The sequence below is a fragment of the Agelaius tricolor genome, unplaced genomic scaffold, assembly GCF_023055355.1.
Source record: "Agelaius tricolor isolate 1412-34295 unplaced genomic scaffold, bAgeTri1.0.p SCAF_8, whole genome shotgun sequence".
Taxonomy (NCBI): Eukaryota; Metazoa; Chordata; class Aves; order Passeriformes; family Icteridae; genus Agelaius; species Agelaius tricolor.
This window is the reverse complement of record NW_027269268.1, coordinates 19,951,856-19,974,321: the sequence shown is the minus strand read 5'-3', so window position 1 is coordinate 19,974,321 and position 22,466 is coordinate 19,951,856. Positions and strand designations below refer to the sequence as shown.

The 22,466-nt window shown below is 42.9% G+C and overlaps 1 protein-coding gene across 1 annotated transcript; it reads left to right on the top strand.

Moving 5' to 3' along the window:
* Positions 1-931: 931 nt before the first annotated feature.
* On the top strand, positions 932-22,193 carry DAPP1 (dual adaptor of phosphotyrosine and 3-phosphoinositides 1). Its single transcript, XM_071431856.1, has 9 exons — positions 932-1,070; positions 9,515-9,637; positions 12,795-12,928; positions 15,621-15,751; positions 17,061-17,108; positions 17,334-17,396; positions 19,328-19,413; positions 19,940-20,027; positions 20,989-22,193. The coding sequence occupies exons 1-9, from the start codon at positions 937-939 to the stop codon at positions 21,037-21,039; spliced, it is 858 nt and encodes a 285-aa protein (XP_071287957.1). The 5' UTR covers positions 932-936; the 3' UTR covers positions 21,040-22,193.
* Positions 22,194-22,466: the final 273 nt, after the last annotated feature.

Here is a 22,466-nt window from a genome sequence, read left to right as displayed (position 1 = left end):
GGCTAAAAAATCCAAATGTTCCAAATGACTCTCAACTCCACACTGAGCATGCAGTTCATATGACTGCTTTTGGGAAAATAAGTAGTTGTTCCATCCTCTCTAAATACCAGCTTTTCTGAAAACAGGTGATTTTTAGTCCTGGATACGTGGTGAAAACTTCACTATGACTGCAAAGGAGCATTCTATCTTTTTTTTTCTTTTTTTTTTTTTTTTTGTGGAGTCCTGTCCTTTTGTCAAAAAAGACCAGTAAGTAATCTGCCACACCTATTATAATTACTGTCCATGAAGTATTAGGGAATACCAATAACCTCTAGTATTGCAGGAGATTGTTTAAGCATTAGAAAGAGCAGACACCAAATAACGCTCAGAAATTTCTTGTCCACAAAGCTCAGTCCTCTTGATACTTCCAAAGAGGGAATGAAGCGGTAAATTTCTAGCAGTTTATGTTCCTATTCCCGTTTCAGAAAGACAGCGTGACCTCTTCAAAGCCTGCACAGAGGATCCCCACGGAAATCGGCGGGTCCGGGTGCCGGGGCAGACCCTGGGCAAGCAGCATTCCCCTTCCCAGGCAATCCAGCGGCAGGGCCATGGAAAGCTGTAAAACACAGCCCCCCCCGGGCTCTGGGGGCTGGCTGGGGACAGAACTGGGCACCTGACACTTAGAGAATAATCCACAAGTTTCACCTCCACAGATTTGCTCGCTGAGCACTTCGGCGGACACAGAAGAGGAGAGGGGCGTTCATGGATTGATTGCAGGAATAAAACGAGCGGACAGCGAAACGCTTTGGAATACGAACTTCTGGGAGGGACTGGTTAAAGCAACGGGAGGTATGAATTGTTCTGGCGATAAACCGAGGTGTGTTAGCACCGCTGGGAGCCGGGGGGCTCCGGCAGCTCCTGCCGAGGGCCGGGGTCTCACCGTGGGGCCGGGGCGGGATGGGATGGGATGGGCCGGGCCCCGCCCGGGGAGGTGCCGGCCCGCACTTCCTCAGGGCCGCGGAGCAGCGGCGGAGCATGGCCCAGCGCCGGGAGCCGCGTCCCGCCGCGCCGCTGGAGCTGCTGGCGCTCGGGTAAGGGCGCCGCGGGGACAGCCCGGGGCAGCCGAGGGGCTGGCGGGGTGGGAGCGGCTGGCTCCGGCTGCTGGGTGTCGTGGGGAGGGAGGGATGGGGCGGGGACGGCGCGTCTGTCTGAGCGAGGCCGCCCAGGCGCTCCGGTGCTGTGCCCAGCGCCTCGTCCCGGTGATGGATGGGGGTGAGGGGCTGGCACAGGGGACCGGGAGAAATAAAGAATAGTTAGAAAACCGAGAGCGGGGCACACGGTTCGAATGCACTGGGGAGCTGGTGGCAGGGGTGCACCTTCCCATCGGAGAACCTCTGTGGCCTCGAAGCCATCGCCATGGGATAGAGCCCAGGGAGTACCGTGCCACTTCCCTGAGTTCCCAGGGAGCACCAAACCCGCACCGTCCCTCAGATCCCTGCCCTCTCTGTGCCATCCCTTCCGCTGCTTCCTTGTAGCTGGGCCTGGGCTCTGGTCTGCAGAGCTGCTGTCCTTGCTGGGCCCCGGGAGGCAGCAGGATTCCCAAAGGTGCCTGGAGCATCGGGAGGGACAGCAGCGGACAATTCACAGCCATTGCGAGGAGAAAGGAGAACATCATGCTCACCGAAAAGCAAAAGCCCGGGGGCAAAAAGGAAGGCTGAAGGTTGCAACAGACCTTGTTCCCTGTCTGATGTGTCTCGCCCATTTCTTCTGCCAGTTAGTTTTGGTTTTTGCAGGAGGAAGGCTTGGGTCCCTTTGTCACCGGCAGCAGTGCCGTGGGCAAGGAGAAACATGGGCTGGAGGAGCAGCACGGGTGGGCACAGGCAGGGTGGGAGCAGTGGCAGCAATGCAGAGGGGAGGCAAAGCAGAAGAAAGGCCAGTGGTCATTCTGACAAAGCAAAAAGGCTCTGGTATCAGCTCTGCATTCAAAAAGAACTGATGAAAAAAGTACAGGTGTTTTGCTTCCCGAGTATTTGTGGATTCGGACCAATTCATTTCTTATTTTTGAAGTTAATTCACTTAGTAATTCCATGCTACTTTGTTGCACTCAGATTTGTTCACTATCTCCACACTGGTGCTACTTTCCCATATTTAAAAAAACCTTTCAATGAAATGCCTGGTAACTGAAGCACCTAACAGGTACAAAATTCATTGAAGTCACTTTGCAGTGGTACCCAGAGTAGCCATTTTATACTTTTTCTCTACATCTCTAAGATTATGCTCATCCTAAAACAGAGTCTACAGGGAAGAAGGAAAGAAAAATTAGTTGCAGCTGTTGTAGGAAGCATGACTCCCACTTACCAGAGTTTTACTGATTTCCACAATGTGGTCTGAGTTAATGTATGCCAGAAACATGTGCCTATTAGCAGCAAGGAGTTCATTCTCATAGACAGTCTCGTAGAAATAGAGCTTGATGTGGTACCTAATGTGGTATACATAAGAAGGAAAGAGTACAAATTAGAAGGCTACAAATATGCATTTCTAAAGCTGTACCTTCTTTATTTTACTTCCACTTCAATGGAAAACCTAAACTTTTCACCCTTCCACAGAACACTCAGCATCTCCTTCAGGGAAGTGTGTTGAGTTAAATGCATTAAAGTTGAATAAGCAATGCCAGGTAAAGAATCCCTTCAAATTATTAAACAAGGCCCTTTCTTTTCTGCTAGTATTGAAGCCACTTTTCTTCCCCCCCCTTTTTTTTTTTTTTTTTTTTTTTTGCCTAAAGATGCAAAAAGAAGCCCTCATGCAGCAGACATTCTTGTAGCATAATCGGAAAGATCTCTTAATGTAAATACTTTCTCAGCCATGACAAGTAGGTGTATCACTCTCCAGACCATACAATGAAATTTTCAGTAATCACAAGGGTTTTCCATCCTAAACTTAGCCCCCTTCTCACAGTGCAGAGCTCCCCTGACAGCTGATGCAGTGTCCAGCACAACTGAGACCCAGTTCTGGTGAGGAGTGTGTGTCCAACAGAGACAATGGTCATTCAAATGAGAAGCAGCTTCAACACTGACATATCTTTGGGGGGGAATTTGAAGCAGTTTATTTTAAAGCTTCTGCTTTCTGCTACAAAAATCAAAGAAGTTGGATAAGGTTTAAAGAAGTGTGAAATGGGAAGGACTTTACTCTTGAGAGAAGAAGCTGAGTACCAGGATATGCTCGTAGTTTACCAGGCTAGCTGCTCAACAGAAGGGAAACTTGTCGGGAAAATTCAGATTACAGTCAGCTTCATTGTATTGATGTGTATATAGGTGGACCTAATGCTTAATGAAGAGGAAGATCAAAAGCAGAACTCGTTGTTAAAAACTTGTTGCCTCACCCAGTAGCTTTGTCCCTAAATCTACCAAAATGTTTAAAGGGAAACACTGAAGTTTGCCAAAAGAGACATAAGCCCCTTGGCTTAAAAGGAAAAGGAAACTGACCATGGGCCTCTCCTCTGAAGGCCTCTTTGGTTATTGCTGGAGTCAATCCCTTTTCCAGTTGCCTTTGCTGCTGTTAGAGCTGAAGCACAGCCAGGAACAGCAGCTGGAGCTCCGTGGCTGAGCACGTACTGCGGGGAATTCCGCTGAGCATTATTTGCGCAAGAGGCGAGAATGTGGAGTAGCCCGTCATCCCGGTAATTACAGGCAGCTCTGGCAACACAGTTCCCATCCCAATACAGCTTAGTCTGGGTGACACTTTGTTTATCAAAAGTGAAAGCCACAGGGTGAGAGAAAACAAATTTTTGTAGCCTTTTTTCCTTCTACGGTCCAAACTTAATCTTTGTCACCCCTTGCAGCAGAACTTTTATGGCCTTTCAGGTCTGACAATACCATGACAGATGATATTTTTAAGGCTGGACAATACATTCCATGCTTAGTTTTAGCAACAGAAGATAAATTAAGCCACAGGCCTAGATCAGGTGATAATAAAATTGTGAAACTGAGGAACATGTTAGACTGGAACAGGGTAAATGGTCATAAGAATTATTTAATCTCTATTTTCTAATTTAAGGAAGATAAAAATTAAAGTGACTAGAAAGTGGGCCAAATAATGGGTGAAAATCAGAATGAAGGCAGTTGAAAGAAGGGTGAGCGAAAATGGAAGTAGAAAGCAGAAGATGAACTAGTGAAAGTCTACAGTTAGAAGACAAACCTTAAGACTGGATACAATGATGTTATTTCCTCTTATTTCTATTTTTAAATTATTTTCCCCCATATAATGGCCTCCTTGTATTCCAGCAAAGTACTTTACACAGTTTTGTGAATTTCAGTGTAGCACATTGAAAGGATATCTAGTAAATACCCATTTGGTTGCCTGACATCTGTAACTTCTGTCTTAGCATTCTTGCCCTTTTGGAGATTCTCTAGAGCTCTGTCAACTCATGCACCACTAAAAACATGGCCAAAACTTCACTTTTAGTGATGTGAGGTACAGAGAACCCTTTTGCAATTTTCAGATGATGGGCAATGCTTCTAGGGTGTGATATTAGGAAAAAATTTTAAATCCCAAACTCCTAAACTTGACAGATAAGATCTGAAGTTGCTGAATTACAGAGTGCCAAAAATAGAGAACTAGTGAGTCAGTTTTACAGTCATTTTTGGAGCACAGGCGTGTGAAGAGCATTGCTTCCAGCCAGAGGAGACAAGTCAGTGCTTTCCCATGCACTCCATCGAGCAGTGCTGGGGACTACTGCTTTAACTAAGAGTGGGAATACATCTTTGAGGCTAGAATATAGTTTCAAAGGGTGAGCAAATTCAACTCCTTGCGGTAGAGGACATATTTAATTAAAAAAACCCCAAAACAACAAAACATAAAACTTGCCAACATCTACCACCACAGAAAACCCCCACAAACAACAAAAAATCCAGTCAAGCAACTGAGGGTAAAGAACTGCTGTGAGCACTACGGGAGTGAAGTCCTACTGGGAGCACATCAGCCTACTGGCTGATCTTCCCAGTAATCTGGGTCGTTGTTACCTTCCAGAGGTGGACAAAAGATAAATTAGACTTGCTGTGTTCCTGCTTGGCTCCTGCAGCTCAGAGAGCCAAAGTGCTTTTGCCCACCACATGGCACCAGCACTATTGCCCCTGCTGCAGGGGAGGGAGCTTCTGCAAGAGAGCACAGCTCACCCAGCTGACCACCAAGAATCTCCTTCTTGCTTCACAGAAAGAACTTTGAATTGCTTGACTTTTCCACAAAAGCAAGCCAAACATGCACAGAGTTTCTAATTCTATCCAGGCTACACCTGCCTGAGAACACTTGATAATGACACAAAAACCAAGTGTGACCTCTGCCTACTGCATTTATCTGATAGCTGGGCATACTGCCGAGTTATCACTCCAAACATTTGCACCAAATAGCAGCCAGAACTTCCAGCTGTGCTCTCTTTTGGTGCTACTATTTTTCATTTTTGTGAGGAAGAAAAGCAAGTGCTTCTCCTGGATGTTACACAATTTGCACATTAAAATGGCTCAGAAGAGAATTATGCAAGTCAGCATTCACCCTTTCATGGATGAGTGTTTGTGTTCCTTGTGTATTCTGTTATTGTTAAAAAGTTTATCCACCTAATGCCAGCTACAAGTTTATTCAGCAGCCCCTATTTACACAGGCAGATTTTTTTTTTTTTTTGCAAAATATGCAGGTGCTTGCTTTGAAAACAGCATTATCAGAAATGACAGATGCCATACCTAAGGGCACTCGTCTGCAGGGGACACAGAAATGAAGTTTCATTAACATTTTTCATTGGAACAGCTTGGGTTGTTAAAGAATGAATGAACATTTTGAGGATGATGTTCTAACCTGAACAAAGAGTTTCCCACCCCAGACTTTGCTGTAACGTATTCCTGATCTTCACTGTGGTGTAGGTAGCTCTAGTTGCTGCATTAACTACAGAGAGATGTTCCCTAAAAAGAGATTTTAGCATGAGTGGATCCTGTTCTGGAGCTGGGATGATTGGAACAGCTGCAGAGGCACAGCTGGCCAGCACAGTCAGGGCTTGTACTCCAGCAGCCACCAGCTTATTCCATGGGGAACCCCATGGGCCTGGAGGGACAGATCTTCAGGGCAGGTCTGAGTGCTCTGATCAGTTTGGGCATTCTGGTGCACTGGGTGTTTCATTTCCTTCTCCTTCCTGTAAAAGCTGTCAGTGAAGTCCTTCCTCTATGCCATCACCAATGCAGTGTGGCATAAACAATAGGATGATATCTGGAAATGGTTTCTTTTTCAAAGGGTAGCAAAAGTGGGCTCACTGGCTGTGCTTGCCCACCCTAAGACATGCCTTCACTGGCCATTCCAAAGAGCAGGAAGGATGGCATGGCCATTCAAACACACACAGTGACAACACAAGCATGCTTACATGGATGGGATAAAGAGATTTAATGTCATTTAGGATGAAGTTAAAGTAACAAGAATAGATAAATGACGGCAGCTATAAACTCTGAGCCTGAGATTGCTAGTCAAATTGTAGAAAGGGAACCCCAAAAAGTTGACCACACTTTTTTTTTAATAGAAGAAATGAAACTATTAGAAAAGAGAAACCTCCCAGAAATAGGTATACATATCAGGAGGGTGTACAAGGCCAAGGGCAGCCAGAAGAAGTGGGTTTGAAGCAAGGAAAGAATTTAATCTATCTTTCTTCTTGTGTTTCTCCGAGAAATCTCAATTAAGAACCTCAGGCAATTTTTACACTACTGATGGTTTTCAGTCTGAAAGGTGTCAAAGTACAGAGCAGATTTCTGGACTGTTTTGTAGTGAATACAAGACTCTATAAAGGTGACCCTTGGAGGGACCTTCAGAAGCATCCCAATTATCCAACATTATCCAGCATGTTCAAAAACAAAGATTTAAGACAATTTACCTTATGAAGGACTTTCTAGGGGCTTCAAAGAGATGGGTGTTTGTAAAGCATTTTAATTTCCTTTATGTCTCGTTTTAAGACAGCACGAAGGTAGATACAGTATTGTGTTTCCTGCCCCAGTGTAACTCAGAAGACAACTTAAACTTCACCTGAAGGTGGACTGCCTTTTACAGTTTTGCCAAATGAGGCATAAATCCCATCTTGATTTGCTTACTAATTTCAAAGAACTGCTTAAAAGTCTTTTTTTCTGGGACAGATAAATAGAAGGATTCTCCCTGTGAAAAATACTTACATTTACCTGAAGTATACCTAGTAGTGTCTAATCACAGGACTGTTGGGGATTAGTTTTAGTCCTGGTGATTTCTACTTGTACTGTCAGCTCAGGCTCAATTGTGAGAGTAGACTGCATAGGTGTACATTTGTTTACCTTCCCGGTGGTCTGTCATGCAAATTCTAAATTTTCTTCAGTATTTTAATATTTTACCTGTGTTTATGCAATTGGAACAAAGTTTGTGTGACCATTTTCCCAGTGGAATATCAAAATAACCCGATCAAACTATCTGTCACAGTCAGGAAGAGAAAAATCCCAAAACTACATGTAGCAGTCCCTTTGACACCAAGATCTGCATTACTGTCTCCCATCCACTTCTATTTTTTGAGCTGAAGAGGAACATAGTAACATTTGAGGGATTTTTGTCTGAGACAGCATATTTATGCAAGAAACTAGTACAGCCTTGTACTAGTTTTAAAAGCATGCTTTCAAACAACATTATTTTCCCAATTAAGGGGTTTATTGTTGGTTTCTGGTTGGTTTATGTATTTTTTTTTGCATAGTAGTAACATTTCATTAGTCACTGGTCTTTTATGTGTAAAGAGAGTGTGAATTTAAGCACAGCATTTTTTAAACTTAAGTGACTTCTCTTTCAAAAGTTTAGTAAAGGGGTGTTTTTTGGAAATAAGGTAACAGCACAGTTATGAGCAGCATCAAAAAAAATCTGCTTCCTTCCTGACAATGACCACTCACAGATTTTCTCAACATCTGCTTCTTTTGCACAGAAGTTAGCCAAATAGTGTGAGGAAATCCCACCCCAAACACAGTGCTGCATTCTCAGCTGCAGGTCTGGCCACGCTGGTACCATCCTGCCCACACCAGGAATGATCTGACCTTTGCCTGTTCCTTACTTGGGCAGTTAATCCCAAAGTGGATTTTGGCTAACAGGTGTTCCAGAGGATGACACTTTGACTCTTTAAATATTCATTATTTTATTCTACTGTGTAGATGGACCACAGTCTAGAGCCAAAGCAGCAATGCCCTGCCTGTATTGAGTTTCACATGGATCTTCTCTTCCTCTGGGTTAACAGCCTGGAGTCTCTCATAAAGCAATTCATCAGCCAGCTGGCCTTTCAAATAGGCAGCCATCCAAATCCAGAGTTAAAGCTTTGTGTGAGGTGCCAAGTTTGGTGGAAATTTGGGATGAACAGCTAAGGAGAAAGAGGATACAGTTACACCTGGCTTCATTTCTAAGACTGCCACGTTACAAGCTGTGGAAAGTGCTGCCATGGCACTTCTGCTTGCAGTGGAACTGTGTTTCTTTGGCTGAAGCAGTGACAGGCTTTGCCCCCAATGCTGCATTTGAAAGGAAGGGAAAGGTGACTTGGCACCACTCCACTCATAGACAAAGGAAGCTTGCTCCCAGCAGAGCCTTGGGTGTATTATCCCTCCCTCTTTCTGCTCCAGAGGCTCATGTGTGTGTGCATGGCTATGGTTATTATCATGTGCCTTGCAGGATTTCAGCTCCAGCCTTTTACAGCTCCAGCTTTTTGTGTTCAGTCTCAGGCTCATTTCTAGTGAGATCCTTGTCTCTTGTAAAAAATTGAGTGTTTCCATTGTGGAACATTTTGAATGGAAACAAACCTATAAAATACACTTCCTGGACTTCTTTGCAGGTTTTTCTCCCTGTGAAGTCCTTTCGAAACTTTTTATATAAAAATAAAGTTAATTTTCACTGAAGATAAATTGAAACAGTGTTTAGATGTTTTCTTTTGTTGCTCAGCTCACAGGTGGCCAAGAGGCAACAATGGCAAGACATCTTAATTTTCACTGAAATGTTGTCAGTTAATTTTGTTCCCTTTAATTCTAAGCTTAGGCAAGCACGTTTAATTGCAGTTCTTGGCAGAGAAGACGCGTTGAAGGAAATACAGAATTTATGAGGAGTTTAAGCACTGCCTGTTTGCCCAGAAGAGGATGTGTACCAAAGAACATACATATGTCAGGAAGTGCTGCTTCTGAAAATAGACAAAGGATTCTCTATACCCCCCCCCCCAAGCTGCTTTCACCTTATCAGCACAGACCTGGGTAATTTGTTGCTCATGCAAGCAGAATTGGCAGGGTTTTTAGATCCAGCAAAACACTCAGCTGTTTGTATGCAACTTTGTGTTAAGGAAAAATAGTTTTTTGACTGTGTCAAAAGATGGCCACTGCAAGAGGCACAGATCTGTGTAAACTGTGAGTGCCTGCGAGGAGGGTGGTAACTCAAAATTGTAGAGGAAGGACTGCAACTAACACTGCCTTTTCTAACCCTGCTCCAAAAAGCAGCACCAGGGTGAAGGATGCTCTAACCCCTTGTGTCTCCCCAGGTGGTACCATGACAATCTCACCCGACATGCAGCAGAAGCGCTGTTGCTCTCCAACGGGCAGGATGGGAGCTATCTTCTGAGGAAGAGTAATGAAAGGGAAGATCTGTACTCCCTCTCTGTAAGGTAGGCTGTGGACAGAATGAACTAATCTAATGCTGCCCTTACTTCCATGTTTGAATGTCCCATGCATTACAGGTTTTTCTTTTTCCCTAGGGTTAAAACTATTTTGAAATATATTCCTATTGGTGTAATCCCACTGAATGACATTTTGCAAGAGGTAAAAAAAAAATTGATTGGATTTGACAACTGCTCTCATTTTTCCAAATTATGAATTAATCTTATTGGTAGAAAACATAATTCTATAGAATGGCTGTAAATTTTCAGTCTGCACGATAAAAATCTCTATGTCAATCAAAAGAGCTTAAGAAACAGCTGGTGGGAGTAGAAAAGTTTTATGATGAGGACAGCAGCAAAGATTTAGCAAGTGCTAATCTTACTAGTTTCTGAATCCCTGTACAGGAACCATCACCTCTGAAGGATGATCCAGTGTTTGGCTGTTTTACTCCTCTGTTCTGTGCTACGGTTCAGCCTTAGCCAGGTCTGGGTGACTAAATTGAATAGCACCTTGTGAGTGATCAATGCCAGTGCCTTGAAGTCAATTACAGCAATTTAGGACACAACTGTTCAGGATACAACCAGAGCAGAGGAAGCCTGGCCTGGTTACTTCACTATGGAATCACATTTAAAGAGTCTCCCATAAGGAGAAAAGCCACAACATTTTATTGAGGAAACCTAAGGACACATGCATTACACACAAGGTACTCCCTGCACATTGGCTGGTTAGAGGTAACCAGCCCTAAAAATATTTGTAATCTTTGGCAACTGTGTGATAAAAGCAGCCTCTAGACGAAAATTTTAAACTGGTGCATGCAAGCTGATTCCTGCTGCAAACTGAGCCTCTGAACAATTCTTGACCACAACTCAGCTGAATCACAGTAACTTTCTAAAGTCACTTTGATCTGTAATGCTGCTGGTTATTTCCACTCCTGACAGGGGCACAGCATATGCCCTTGAGATTGTGGCTTTCTGCATATTCAGTACCAGGAGCTGTTACAATCTGGAAAAAGAGTTGCTTGGGAGCTGAGGAAAGTCTGATTTGCACATACCCTGTTCCCCAGGAAAGGCAACAATGAGGTCTTTGACCCACTTCTGACAGAAGATCTAGGAGCAAGTGTGCCTATGCACACACTGTTGAAATTATTACCACTATAGGCAGCCATTTATACAAAGGGTACCCTACAGATCTGAAGGTGATGTTACAAAATGAGTATTCAGACTAGCAATGACTGAATTCAGTGCAAGTGTTGCCAAAAAGAATAGTGGCATTTATAAGCAATAGCTTTCCTTAAAAAAAAAAAGTAATTTCAAGTGAATCATTGTTTTTCTGGTTAATATTTTTTTTTACTTTAAAATGTTAAGCATTATTTGAGGTAACTACTTCAGCCAATTAAAAATATATATATGTATCTTGAAGGTAGTTTTAAAGGGCATTCAGGAAACAACTTATTGTAATAAACCAAAATTTAAATAGTTCTTTTAATAGGAAATAGAAGTGCTAATTAATGAAAATAAATTTGCTGCTTCTCTAGATTCTAGCCTTAGAAGATCTACAAAAGTCTGTTTCAGGCCCCTTCCAATCTCTTGTTCAGCTCTTCCTGTAGTGAGAATTACTCACTGCATTACCATATGAACTGAATAGCCCAGTCTGAGTTTGGTCTTTTATTCTGTTCTGCTAGTTTCTGCTGTTACATCTCCTTTGAATACTGATTTTGATTTTAAAATGTTTTTCAATTTTTCTACTGGTTAATGTTATGTTTTCTTTCAGTTTTTTGACTAGTATTAAAAGTTAATAGTAGAATAAGTGATTCAGTTTTGTTCTGATACATTTCTGTAGAAAAGATAACTTCAGCAATTCTAGCTGTCCTTTTCCTTCTGTCCTGAAATATCTTCTGTAGCTTTTACTTTATTTTCTGCCTCAGCCTCACAAGGAACTTCGGTCATGATTATAGTTTGGGGTTTTTCAAGGAAAAACTGCTTAGCCATCCCTTGAGGTTTTTATTGACAGCTGTAGGAAGAGAGATCACTTATTCCCTGAAATCCCCTCCCCCAGCTACGTTAGCCAGTTTGAAAGGGAAGTGGGAAGCAGAGCAGAATTTGCTCTCATTGCAACATTGTCTTGAGAAATTAAACAAAAATATGGAAATGCCTTTAATTGCAGCAGAGTCACAGCAGCTCTTCCCTTGCATTGAGCATTTGCACTTGGCTTGTTGTGCCTCAGCTTACTGTAGCACAAAACATGTGGGAGGCCCACAGAGGCCTTCTTCTTCTGTTTTCTACAGTATCATAAATACTGTTCAAAGATAAATCTTTAAATACCAGTTTGAAACCATAATCTTCTTTGGAAGTGGGAATAAACAATGAAAGAGATGCTATAATTAATTTTCTTCACCACACTTTTCCAGTATATTTGCTGTGTAAGTTTTTGCTCAGACAGTTTGTTTTGGGTGCTAGTAACATTAACAAAAGTATCTTTTTCAATGGAGAAATACTTGCAATAAGTGCTTCACTGTCTTTTGAAGTCAAAATAATTGTGTACCCAGGAAGTGAGACATTGCACACTTCTCTAAATGCCATCAGGTTTCATAAACAAAAGCTATCACTTCCCTTACAGAACAAGGACCCAGGTTCATGTTTGTCAGTGCCCATCCTAGTGGAACCAATCATCCAAATACAGAGACAAAGCAAACAACTGCTAAAGCCCTAGGTTTTTAAAATTAGGTTATTAAACCTGTTTGGGTGCAAAACAGAGACAGCCTATTTTTCAAAGGGAAACAGAAGACATTTGCAGTGAGATTGGGATGCTACTTGAAGAGCAAGACACATACTGAGCGCACCCTCAAGGCTGAAGTCCAGTAAGTGAAAGGATTTAGGCAGAAGGCTTGAAATCTCTCTTGTGGGTCTTTTTGTTGATGCAAGAGTTAAATTAACCAACTTGTCCTTTCTAGGCTGTCATCATCTCATATCTGTAAGTCAGCAACTACAATCTGATTTTCAGCTGTATTGAGTGAGGGACAGTAATGGCAGTAGTATTACTATTGAGACAGTGATGGGCAGGCAGCCTGTGACCTGGGGCCCTGTACTGAAAGATGCTATTTAAGGATTGTACCTGCAAAATGCCTTTGGCATTTACTTCTTGACAAATTTTCCTCTTTTATTTTAGGGGTAAAGACTCTGTTAAACACTTCCATGTTGAGCACACAGGAACCTCATTCAAATTTGGATTTAATGAATTTTCTAGCTTGAAAGAATTGGTCATGCACTTTGCAAACCAGCCTTTAATTGGAAGTGAAACAGGTAAGGAGAGCCATATTGTGTGTATGAACACATTTGTAGCCATGCTTCACAAAGATCTAACTAAAAGGAGCTTCTGTTGTGCTAGCAAATAGATCTTCTGCTAAAGTGTTCATAAATTCACATTTGTATTTGTCTCTAAATAAATTCCACTTCAAAAAATCTTTCAAGTTCTTTGAAGATAAACCACACATAAGCTTATTGGGCTTCTACTAGCCAGGGCTGTGAGCTCCTTTCAGTTTCTCAGAGGAAGAAGGATTTCAAAATACCAGGAGGATTAGAACATTCTCAAAACCAGCAAAACCACTGTGCAAAAAGCACAGTGTTAGTGAGGAAATAAATAGTCATCTATGAACTTGAAATCCCCCAGTAAAACTAAATAGAAAAGTGACTTGAAATGGTTTTATCTCACTATTCTTTGTCCAAGGAAGGAGCCTACGGTGTTATGCTCCTCCTTCCTGTAGGGAATGTTTTTGACCAGCTCTCCTGTCCTGCCTGCAATGCCATCACCATGCTGATGCCATCTGCCATCACAGTGATTTTTCTTGCTTTTAAGAGGAGAGAGAAAACCACAAGTATCTTTAACAACCAATGTCCTGCCTGAATTAAAGGGTCAAAATATTAAACTTGATTCCTACAAGAATTGAACACCATCAGGCTAGAATCCCTGGAGAGACAGAGTGGATATTATCATGGCAATGTCAGTTTTATGTTTAGCTTCAAGCGTAAGAGATGAAGACCTGTCAGTACAAGTTAATGCCCAAACTTCAGTGTCCTCTGTGGCAAGTGTATGCAAATAACTCAGAGCAGTGCTAATTATGTATGCAAGAGCCCAGTTAAATGATAGTTGGCACATGCAATAACTGTAACTTGTCACACACTAAATTTGCACCAGTACTCTGCTAACCCAAACATTAAATTCAAGAGCTCCTTTGCCAATTTCTCCCCCCAAGAAAAATGCAGTTCTACACTCAATATGGCACTTGTATCTTTCAAAACACTCTTTTTAAATTGCTTTCAAGAATGGTTCAAACACAGAGCTCCCACATGTATGATCTGTACCAGTGAGCTATTTTTCCTGAGAAATCAGGCATGCACCCACAGGCCTAGCCCTGTAAAGATTTCAGATGACATAAAACTTGTATTTCCCCATTCCTCACTCCTTCACTGCATGTGTTAGACACTAATAAGCAAGACATTGGTTTTATCTGATCTCTATGGATGAGATTAATACTTGCCACCTTAAGGTTTCCTAATCAGATTCTACTGGCTTTGTGAAACCTCTAAGTCAGATGTACTACAAAATTAAAAAAAAAAATTGGATATCATATCAAGAAACCTTCCACCTTACCATACCATGGAAAACAGTAGAGGGGAAGAGAGAATTAACACTCAGGCAATATTCCTTCAGATACAGGTGTCAAATTTCTCCTGGGTCATAACCATGTTTGGTCAAAAATGAGGTAGGGGCTCAGAGTCAACTCCAATCCAAGCATCAGCAGTTGCAGATGTGGCAGAATAATCTTGCTACAGTGCAGCTTTTGCTAGATCTTGTGTATAAGTATCAGATTATTCTGTACAATTGTCTTTGTGGAGGCAAAAACAAAATCCACAGAGAAAACAAATATTGTATAAAGTGTTATATTAGTCCTTCCATTTCTGCAATGGAGCTTTTTATCCATGGTGTACAGATGATGATACCCTGATTCTGTGCAACAGCTCAGGAGTAGTTTCTATGGAATGATGATGGAGCTGTTCTCAATTTTATTTTAAATGGTAAAGCATAATTTTTCTGCAAGGCCAGACAGAAATAAAGCAATATTGACTTTCCACCTACAGCAAGTTGAATAGATCCCATTTGCATACACCCCCTGTGCCTGCAAACAGATTTCAGCTGGTTACTTCAAATACAATTTTTCCACTTTTCTTTTTAGCCCCTCCCATTACAGAATACTTTTAAATTACTCATACATCTGTAGGTTTCAAGTTCAAGTTGCTTCCAGTTCTAGCATCCCTCCTCTTTAAGAGCTGCAATATCAGCATAAAATGCAAATGGAGCAGCATTTGGTATGCTCTGACTTTATTTTTAAAGAATGGAGTTAGACAGTGGAGCAGTTACTATTTCAAGGATGTTCTTGAGAAGTACAATAGTACTATTGTACTAAAAGTACAAAAATACTATTTTGAAAAGTACAATACATTCACTATTGAGAATGCAGGTTTTTTTTCAGGGAACATGCAATAAACATGACCTTACTTGGAGAAAAAGAAGAATGTCTACAATGAAAAGTTTAACTGGGAAGAGCTGTGGTAAAAACAGTTGAGGGTGATGGTAACGTGGGTTTACTGTTAGGAAGTCTGTACCCAAGCTCTGACAGATTAGGTGATTTAAGCACCAGCTAGTGGCATGTTGGCAAACCCCATGACTCCTATGCCTCCTGTCTAGTTTAGCATCCTGCCCACCCTCCAAGCCAGCCTCTGGGGCAGGAAAGCAATTTAAAATGTCAAGAGATTTCATGCAAGCATTTGCAAGGGTAAAGGTTTTGAAAAGGTACCATCTATTTACAGTTTTCACAGCTGCCTTTTTAATTATAGGAGAAGGTGAAATTAACCATTCCTCAGAGATGTAGCTACTGACAAGTTATTTTCTAAGCTGGACTTGCCAGATGGATTACTCCTGCTCTTTTCTGTCCAGGAACTTTAATTGTGTTGAAGCATCCCTACCCACGGCAAGTGGAGGAACCTTCCATTTATGAGTCTGTCCGAGTTCACACTGCAATGCAGACAGGAAGGACAGAAAGTGACCTTGTCCCAAATGCTCCCTCAGTAAGTTGTGTTCTGGTGGGAGGGGTGCTCCTGGCCTGAGCCTAGCATGATTGTTGGAGTGAGCTATGGAGTAAGACTGGTTATTAATCCCTCTGTGGGTTCGTAAATACAGGAAGGCTCTGCCAAACAAGGCAAAGCAAATACAGACTTGCTCAGTACAGGCCCATGGCAAATAAAGGCTTTTATAATTGTGTCACTTCAATACTGTCCCCTGGTAAAAACCTGGGTGAGTCTGACTATCCAAACAAAGACTATATGAAAGATTTTCATTCTCATGTTATCTTTTAGAATAATTTATTTAGAATAATCATTATTAAAATTATCATGAATTTTTAAAAAATGCATACAAAAAAAAAATCATATACATTTGGGCCACCTATTCTGACATTTGAGACTCACTTGAACAGCAGTTGGAGTCTCTAAATCCCTTGTAACTCAGGTATAAGTGAGACAGGTGGTTTCTCCAAAACAGTTTGCTCTGAACAGAGAGGAAAATATTTTAATTATATACTGTATTTTTGGGGGGGAAGAGGAAGAATTATGTTAATATGGGTCAATGAAGTTGCAAGAAGAACCACTTCTGATGTGTCTCACAACCAACCCTTCATCACCAAGTTACACTTTAACCTCCAAAGAAGCTTGAGTTCCACACACCACCAATAATAAGGTAACATTTTTTTCAAGAACAAGCAGTAACTTGTCAGGATTTTGATTTTCAGAGATCTCACAGCCAGGTCCCTGCAGAGAATTTCAGTATCTAAGAAGTGATAAGGTCCAAGTGTCACTCATGATGACAGAGAAACGGTTCAAACCCCAATTTTTCCAAAAGCACACTGAACATAACAGGTTTTTCCTGTCCAGCATGGGCCTGGTTGAGAGAAGAGAGCAGCTCAGTAAAACAGCACTTTCCCCTGGTTGCATTTGAGGAGCCTTTTCTGAGGATAATTCCGCTGTCAGTTAAACCCCATGTGCTCCTGGTCACAACACCTACAGGGACAACCATCCAGCTTCACTAAATGAAGTGGAACTGCAGCTATTTGGGTGTGTTTGGCTGAGAAGGGGCAGGGCAGGAGCTCCCTGGGGGAGGCACAGCCTGGGGGCTGCTCCAGAGCCAGCACTGCTCCATGTTCACCCTAAGACAGCTGGATCAGCCCAGGGGGAGCACTGAAGTGAGGGCAAGTGGCTCTGGGGAGTTTCCCAAAGAACTGATGCATCTTCCCAATGTTGGCAAGGAGGGGGATGTGGGACATGGAAGCAGAGCTCAGCCTCTAACCACAATCCCTTTCTTTCTTTCTTTCTTACTTCACAGCTCGGTACCAAAGAAGGATATTTGATAAAAAAAGGCAAAATAGTCAAGGTAAGGAAAACTCTTACTTGTTGCTTCCACTCTCTGAAGCTAAAGACAACATGGAGCTGAAATTGTTCCACCTGTATTTCCCTGCAGAGAGGAACAATTTGTGTTTTGAGCAACAGCAAAGCACAGCTGTAAACCAGGGCAAGCCAGCAGCTTTGAAAGTTTTTCTTTCCCAAGTTTTAGACTAAACTCTCCCAAAACAGTTACCATTCATTCTTGATCTTTCAGAGCTGGAAAACAAGGTGGTTTACACTGCATAGGAATGAACTGAAGTACTTCAAAGACCAGACAGTAAGTAGCAAACACCAATTCCACCTTTTAAACATCTACACAGGCAGCTGCAGCCTCCTTGTCTCTCTGGCTTCTCACATCTGTATCACAGCTTTCCAAGCTAAAGCTTCCCAAACTGTCAGAGGGGTCAAACCTGTCAAGTAAAGTCAGTTTTGCTGATGACTTCAACAAGAGAAAGTAAGTTTTACGTTTATTGTCCTCTGCCAGTCTTAGCTACTGGATAGAGTTTACAGGGATTTTTTGCAAAGAATCATGGAATAGTTTGGGTTGGAAGGGACGTCAAAGATCTTCTTCTTCCAAGCTCTCCACCACAGGCAGAGACACCTTCCACTAGACCAGGCTGCTCCAAGCCCTGCCCAACCTGGCCTAGAATACATTTTTGTTTTGCTTTGTTAAGTGGATTTTAAGCTACCAGCACAACACAACCTTTATTTGTAGCTCAGACACAACCTGACAGAGAGCATGCTGCTAAAATAGTTCAGAAAATACTGGTAGTATCCTTTGCATTCTTTGATTTCATCCTCTTATTTCAAGTGGTCTCACAGGATACATGAAAAACTATTCATTTAAAAATTCCTTCTGACAAAGATCAATCTGCAGCATCCTTACAGTTGCTGCTCCATTTCGATCTTGATCTGAGTAAAGATAAGAAACACAGCTGGAGTTTCTTTGCCCTTACAATGCCCTTACTCTGTTTGAGGTTCCTTCATAAACACATCCAAACTGTTCACCTCTGCCAAGACCTGTTTCAAGCCTCTAACAGATTTTTACACAAGAGCAGACACAAGAGCCTTCTCTCACCAAACATTACCATTTCTAAACAGTTATGTTTTTGCAGGGCTTTCCACCAGTTTTCATTTCAGTTCAAGACAGCTTGAGTTAAGTTTGCAGGATAGCATTTCAAAGAGCAGCACTCCATTAGTGACTTACCAGGCAAGAAGAACTCCTGTATTTGTCAGGACTACAGTCTCCTTCCAGGCAGCAGCTCCAGTGTCTCCTGGCACTCCTGTTGTTGCTGTGGGGTTGCAGGGACCTACAGGTGGGCAGCCTGCAGCTAACCCTGGGATAGCATTTGGTATCACACCTCAGCCCAAGGGGCTTTCTTCTGATGTAGGGTGTTACTAACAGCCACTGAGTCAGCAAAAATATTAAGGGAAGATGAGAGAGCAACAGACACCTCCATACACCTTCTGAAGGACCATGGAAACAGCTAAGGCTGTTTGGGAGGAAAGCAATTAAGCTGTCTCTTCTGAGGCCTTAACAATGTGAGGCTGAAACAAATGGAGGAAGAGCTCTCACACTTAGGGAGAATGAAGCTCCTAAGGGAGATGGGTTGCTCTTATACACAATCCCTGCACCTGAGCTCGTCCAAAGAAACTTTTACACGTGTATATACGTGTGTGTGTTTGTGCACACATGCTTCTCAGGCAGCCAAATCTATCACTTCTGCTGCAAGCACTACTTTGGCTTTGCTTCTACATTTGTCCTGACCCAGCTTCATCCTGTTAAGGCACTTAGGAATTAATTCAATCTCTAACAGCTGGCTGGTCTGATAGGCCCTATACCCATGCCTTTGTCTCTGTAAACCTTGGCTGAAAGTGGTGCCAGGTTTGCTGCTGTGTCAGTCACATTACAAGGCATCAGCCAAACCCTCAGCAGCCTCCATGTAGCTCAAATATTCCTGCAGTTGAGATCTCCTCTGTTGCTTGTCCAGATGTGAACAGCCCTGCATTTTTTGTATTAAGCTCACTTTGTGTCATACCACTGATGTTATGCTTGCTAGTTTGTGCTTATAGTGTTACAGCCATTGTAACTATGCCTGGAAAAACCTGTGGAGGTGCCTGTAAAAGTCTAGATGCACTGAAGATGAAGTGAGATAACCTTATCTTCTGTTTTCATGTGTCTACATTTTAAAACATTTTCTCTTCAAGGCTACGGAACCAATTCGAGCACTTGACTTAACTGAATGCTCAGCTGTGCAATTTGACTATTCCCAGGAAAGAGTCAATTGTTTCTGGTAGGTTGCAGGATTTTCTCCATGTTGCTGGGAAGTTCAAAGGGAATTTTGAAATATAAACAATGTGTGTTTCTGAAAGGTCCTTTGGTGGTTGTGACCCTGCTCATCCTCTAACTCACAAGTCTCTTTCTGTCAGACAATCTCTGTCAGTCCTGCATGGCTTTGCCAAATTACTCCTGGCAAAAGGTGGGCCCATGTGTAGTGGGCATTTCTAATTCTGTGAACATCTATAATCATCACCTAGACTCATGATCTTGGGGTCAGACACTGATACAGGTCCCATGGTAACCTCTTCTGTGCCCAAATGTGGGTCTTTTATCCTTAGAAGGGTCCTTGTCCTTAAGGACCCTGGGCTGTAAAAGGCTGTCACCCATTCTTGGTTAATCTCCCTCCTGGTGGCTGAAGGGGAGCTCAGCCTCCCTGTCCTGCTCTGTCTCAGCAACTGCTGGCATAGGCCAGCTGGGCTCAGTTTTGTGGAGAGCTGCCAGTTGTTCTAGCAACTTAAGAAAGCTTTGTTTACTTGCAGTTTAGTGTTCCCACTAAGGACATACTACCTGTGTGCAAAAACGGGGATAGAAGCTGACGAGTGGATTAAAATCCTGCGGTGGAAACTGGTAAGGTGATGTGTGCTGCTACTGCCAGCACAGCCCCCAGGACTGGGGCACCCAAGGGCTACAGCTCTCAGCACCTCCAACAAGGGAGAACTTGCTCTGGCTGCCAGGCCAGCTAGATTGGAATACGCATTTTCACATAATCACAGAATCAATTAGGTTGGAAAGGACCTCTGAGGTCATCAAGTCCAACCTTTGATCAGTCACAACCTTGTCAACTAGACACTGTAGCACTGAGTGTCATAGCCACACCCTGTCTTTTCTTAAGCACCTCCAGGAATGGTGACTCCACCACCTCCCTGGGCAGCTCATTCCCAATGTCTAACAACCCCTTCTGTGAAGAAATTCCTCCTGATGTCCAGTCTAAACCTCCCCTGGCACAGCTTGAGGCTATGTCCTCTCATCCTGTCACTGGTTGCCTGGGAGAAGAGACCAACACCCAGCTGGCTACCCCCTCCTTTCAGGGAGTAATAAGGTCACCCCAGAACCTCCTCTTCCCCAGGCTAAACAACCCCAGCTCCATCAGCTGCTCCTCATAGGACTCATGATCCAGCCCCTTCCCCTCCACTGCCCTTTTCTGGAGGGAAAGTATTTTCAGGCACCTTCTTGAACTGAGGGGCCCAAAACTGTACACAGCAGTCAAGGTGTGGCCTCATCAGTGCCATGCACAGGGGCATAATGTATCTCTCTGCAAACCCACTTCAGCGTTTTTGGGATGCACTTTTACAGGCACGCTCATTTGTAAGAAAAAATTACTTCCATCTCTAAGGATGTCATTATATGTGCTTGGTAAACAATACTGATCATCAGCCCAGACCGCGTGTCCTGGGTCATGATGGCAGGAATGAGGAGACAATGTAAAGGCTTGAAAGCACTACTTCCTATAAAACTACGAGGAATTGGGTGGGTTGTACTCAGCCACATGCATGCAGCCAAGCAGTAATGGGCTGTCTTTCTGTTGCAGTCACGGATACGGAAGCAGCTGGAGGAGCGTAGCGCCACCCTCAGTTCCTAGCGGTGTGCCAGCGCTCCTGCTCCACGGGCAGGAATTGCCTCTCTCCAGGGGAAGGCATTGCTTACCAGAGGGCAGCCTCAGGTCTCCAGTGCTCTCTGAGCCCCTCACAGAGGTCACCCAGCTCTGCACACACGGGATCCTGCAGCTCTGGGTGCTCTGAGGCTGCCGAGTCACGCGTGGGGATGGTTGCAGAACCAGAGTGTGGGTTTGATGCGTGTGGTGTATGCCTGTAATGCACTCAATTCAAACTCCTGCCACCTAATCACAAAAGTGGGCACTATTCAAAACTTTTGGGGTTATTCAGAGCACTCATTAAGTTATTGCAAGCTGCATCACAACTAAGCACTGGTATCATATTCTGTAACCTTGAACCTTTTATTTAAAACAGGTCCTTTCTGGAAACATTAAATATCTTTTTATTACCTGTTTAGGCTTTGAACCAAAAGAAAAATGACAGAATTACATTTTGTAAATAGTATCTATATTGCAATCCAGAGAGAAGTATTTCAAGGGCCTTTTCAAAGTGACAGATGTCAAACTTCTATATGGTTTAGCTTTATTCCACAGTGATGGCTACAAGGGAATATTTGTTTCAAACAGCATCTGTAGGTAATGGTGAACAGCATCATGTAAGCACACCTGTATACAAACCAGGGTTCTGAGAAACCACAGGACACACATTTAACAGCGTTGTGGCTCACTAGAGAGACAAGAAATGAAACTCCATGATGTTGGTGCTGTACCCTAAATAGGTGTTACATTTTGGGAGCAAAGTTTGACACACTGGAGAGGCTCAAGACCAGACTGACCCAGCTGCAAGATCCCCTGAGCAATTCTGTGCCTCCTTGAGGGCTGGCAAAGAGAGGGGACCCTCTCTCCCTGCATAACAATCAAATTTGTGCTGAAACAGCATCTGCAAACCTCTCCTGCTATGCAACATTGCAGTCTGTGTTTGGTATTGATCATGCAGAAGGTGTCTGATAATTGCCTTTGCTGGGAGAAGAGTGCAGAAGAGGAAGGCAAAAGCACATTGGAAGAAGAAAGAAAATCTAAATTAGGACATATAAATAGCGTTTTATTTCAACTTAGAAATTTAAAGTATTTGTAAATATTTTTATACAGACTTTTCTGAATAAAATGTCATTATAAAACTACCACAGGTCTTTTATATTCCTGCACTGGATTGTTAAAGCTTTGTACTCCTTTTTCCCTTAATGAAGCTTTAACAAACTGGCATCTCCCATTTAATTAAAAACCTTTGCTGAGTTTGTGTGAGAGAGAGGCAGCATAAAGGGAAGAGAGAGCTTATATTCTCCAACAGCATCACTGTCCTGTGAACATGGCTTGGAAATAGAGCTTGTGGGGAAACCACAAACATTGCTTTCCCTTTTTCACAGCAATAGGCTGCCTCACAAAACACTGGGCAC

Coding starts and splice junctions, on each gene's coding strand:
- DAPP1 (XM_071431856.1), top strand. CDS start 937: ATGGGATGGGATGGGCCGGGCCCCGCCCGGGGAGGTGCCGGCCCGCAC. Junction 1,071..9,514: donor CTGGAGCTGCTGGCGCTCGG/GTAAGGGCGCCG, acceptor GTGTCTCCCCAG/GTGGTACCATGACAATCTCA. Junction 19,414..19,939: donor GAAAGAGTCAATTGTTTCTG/GTAGGTTGCAGG, acceptor GTTTACTTGCAG/TTTAGTGTTCCCACTAAGGA.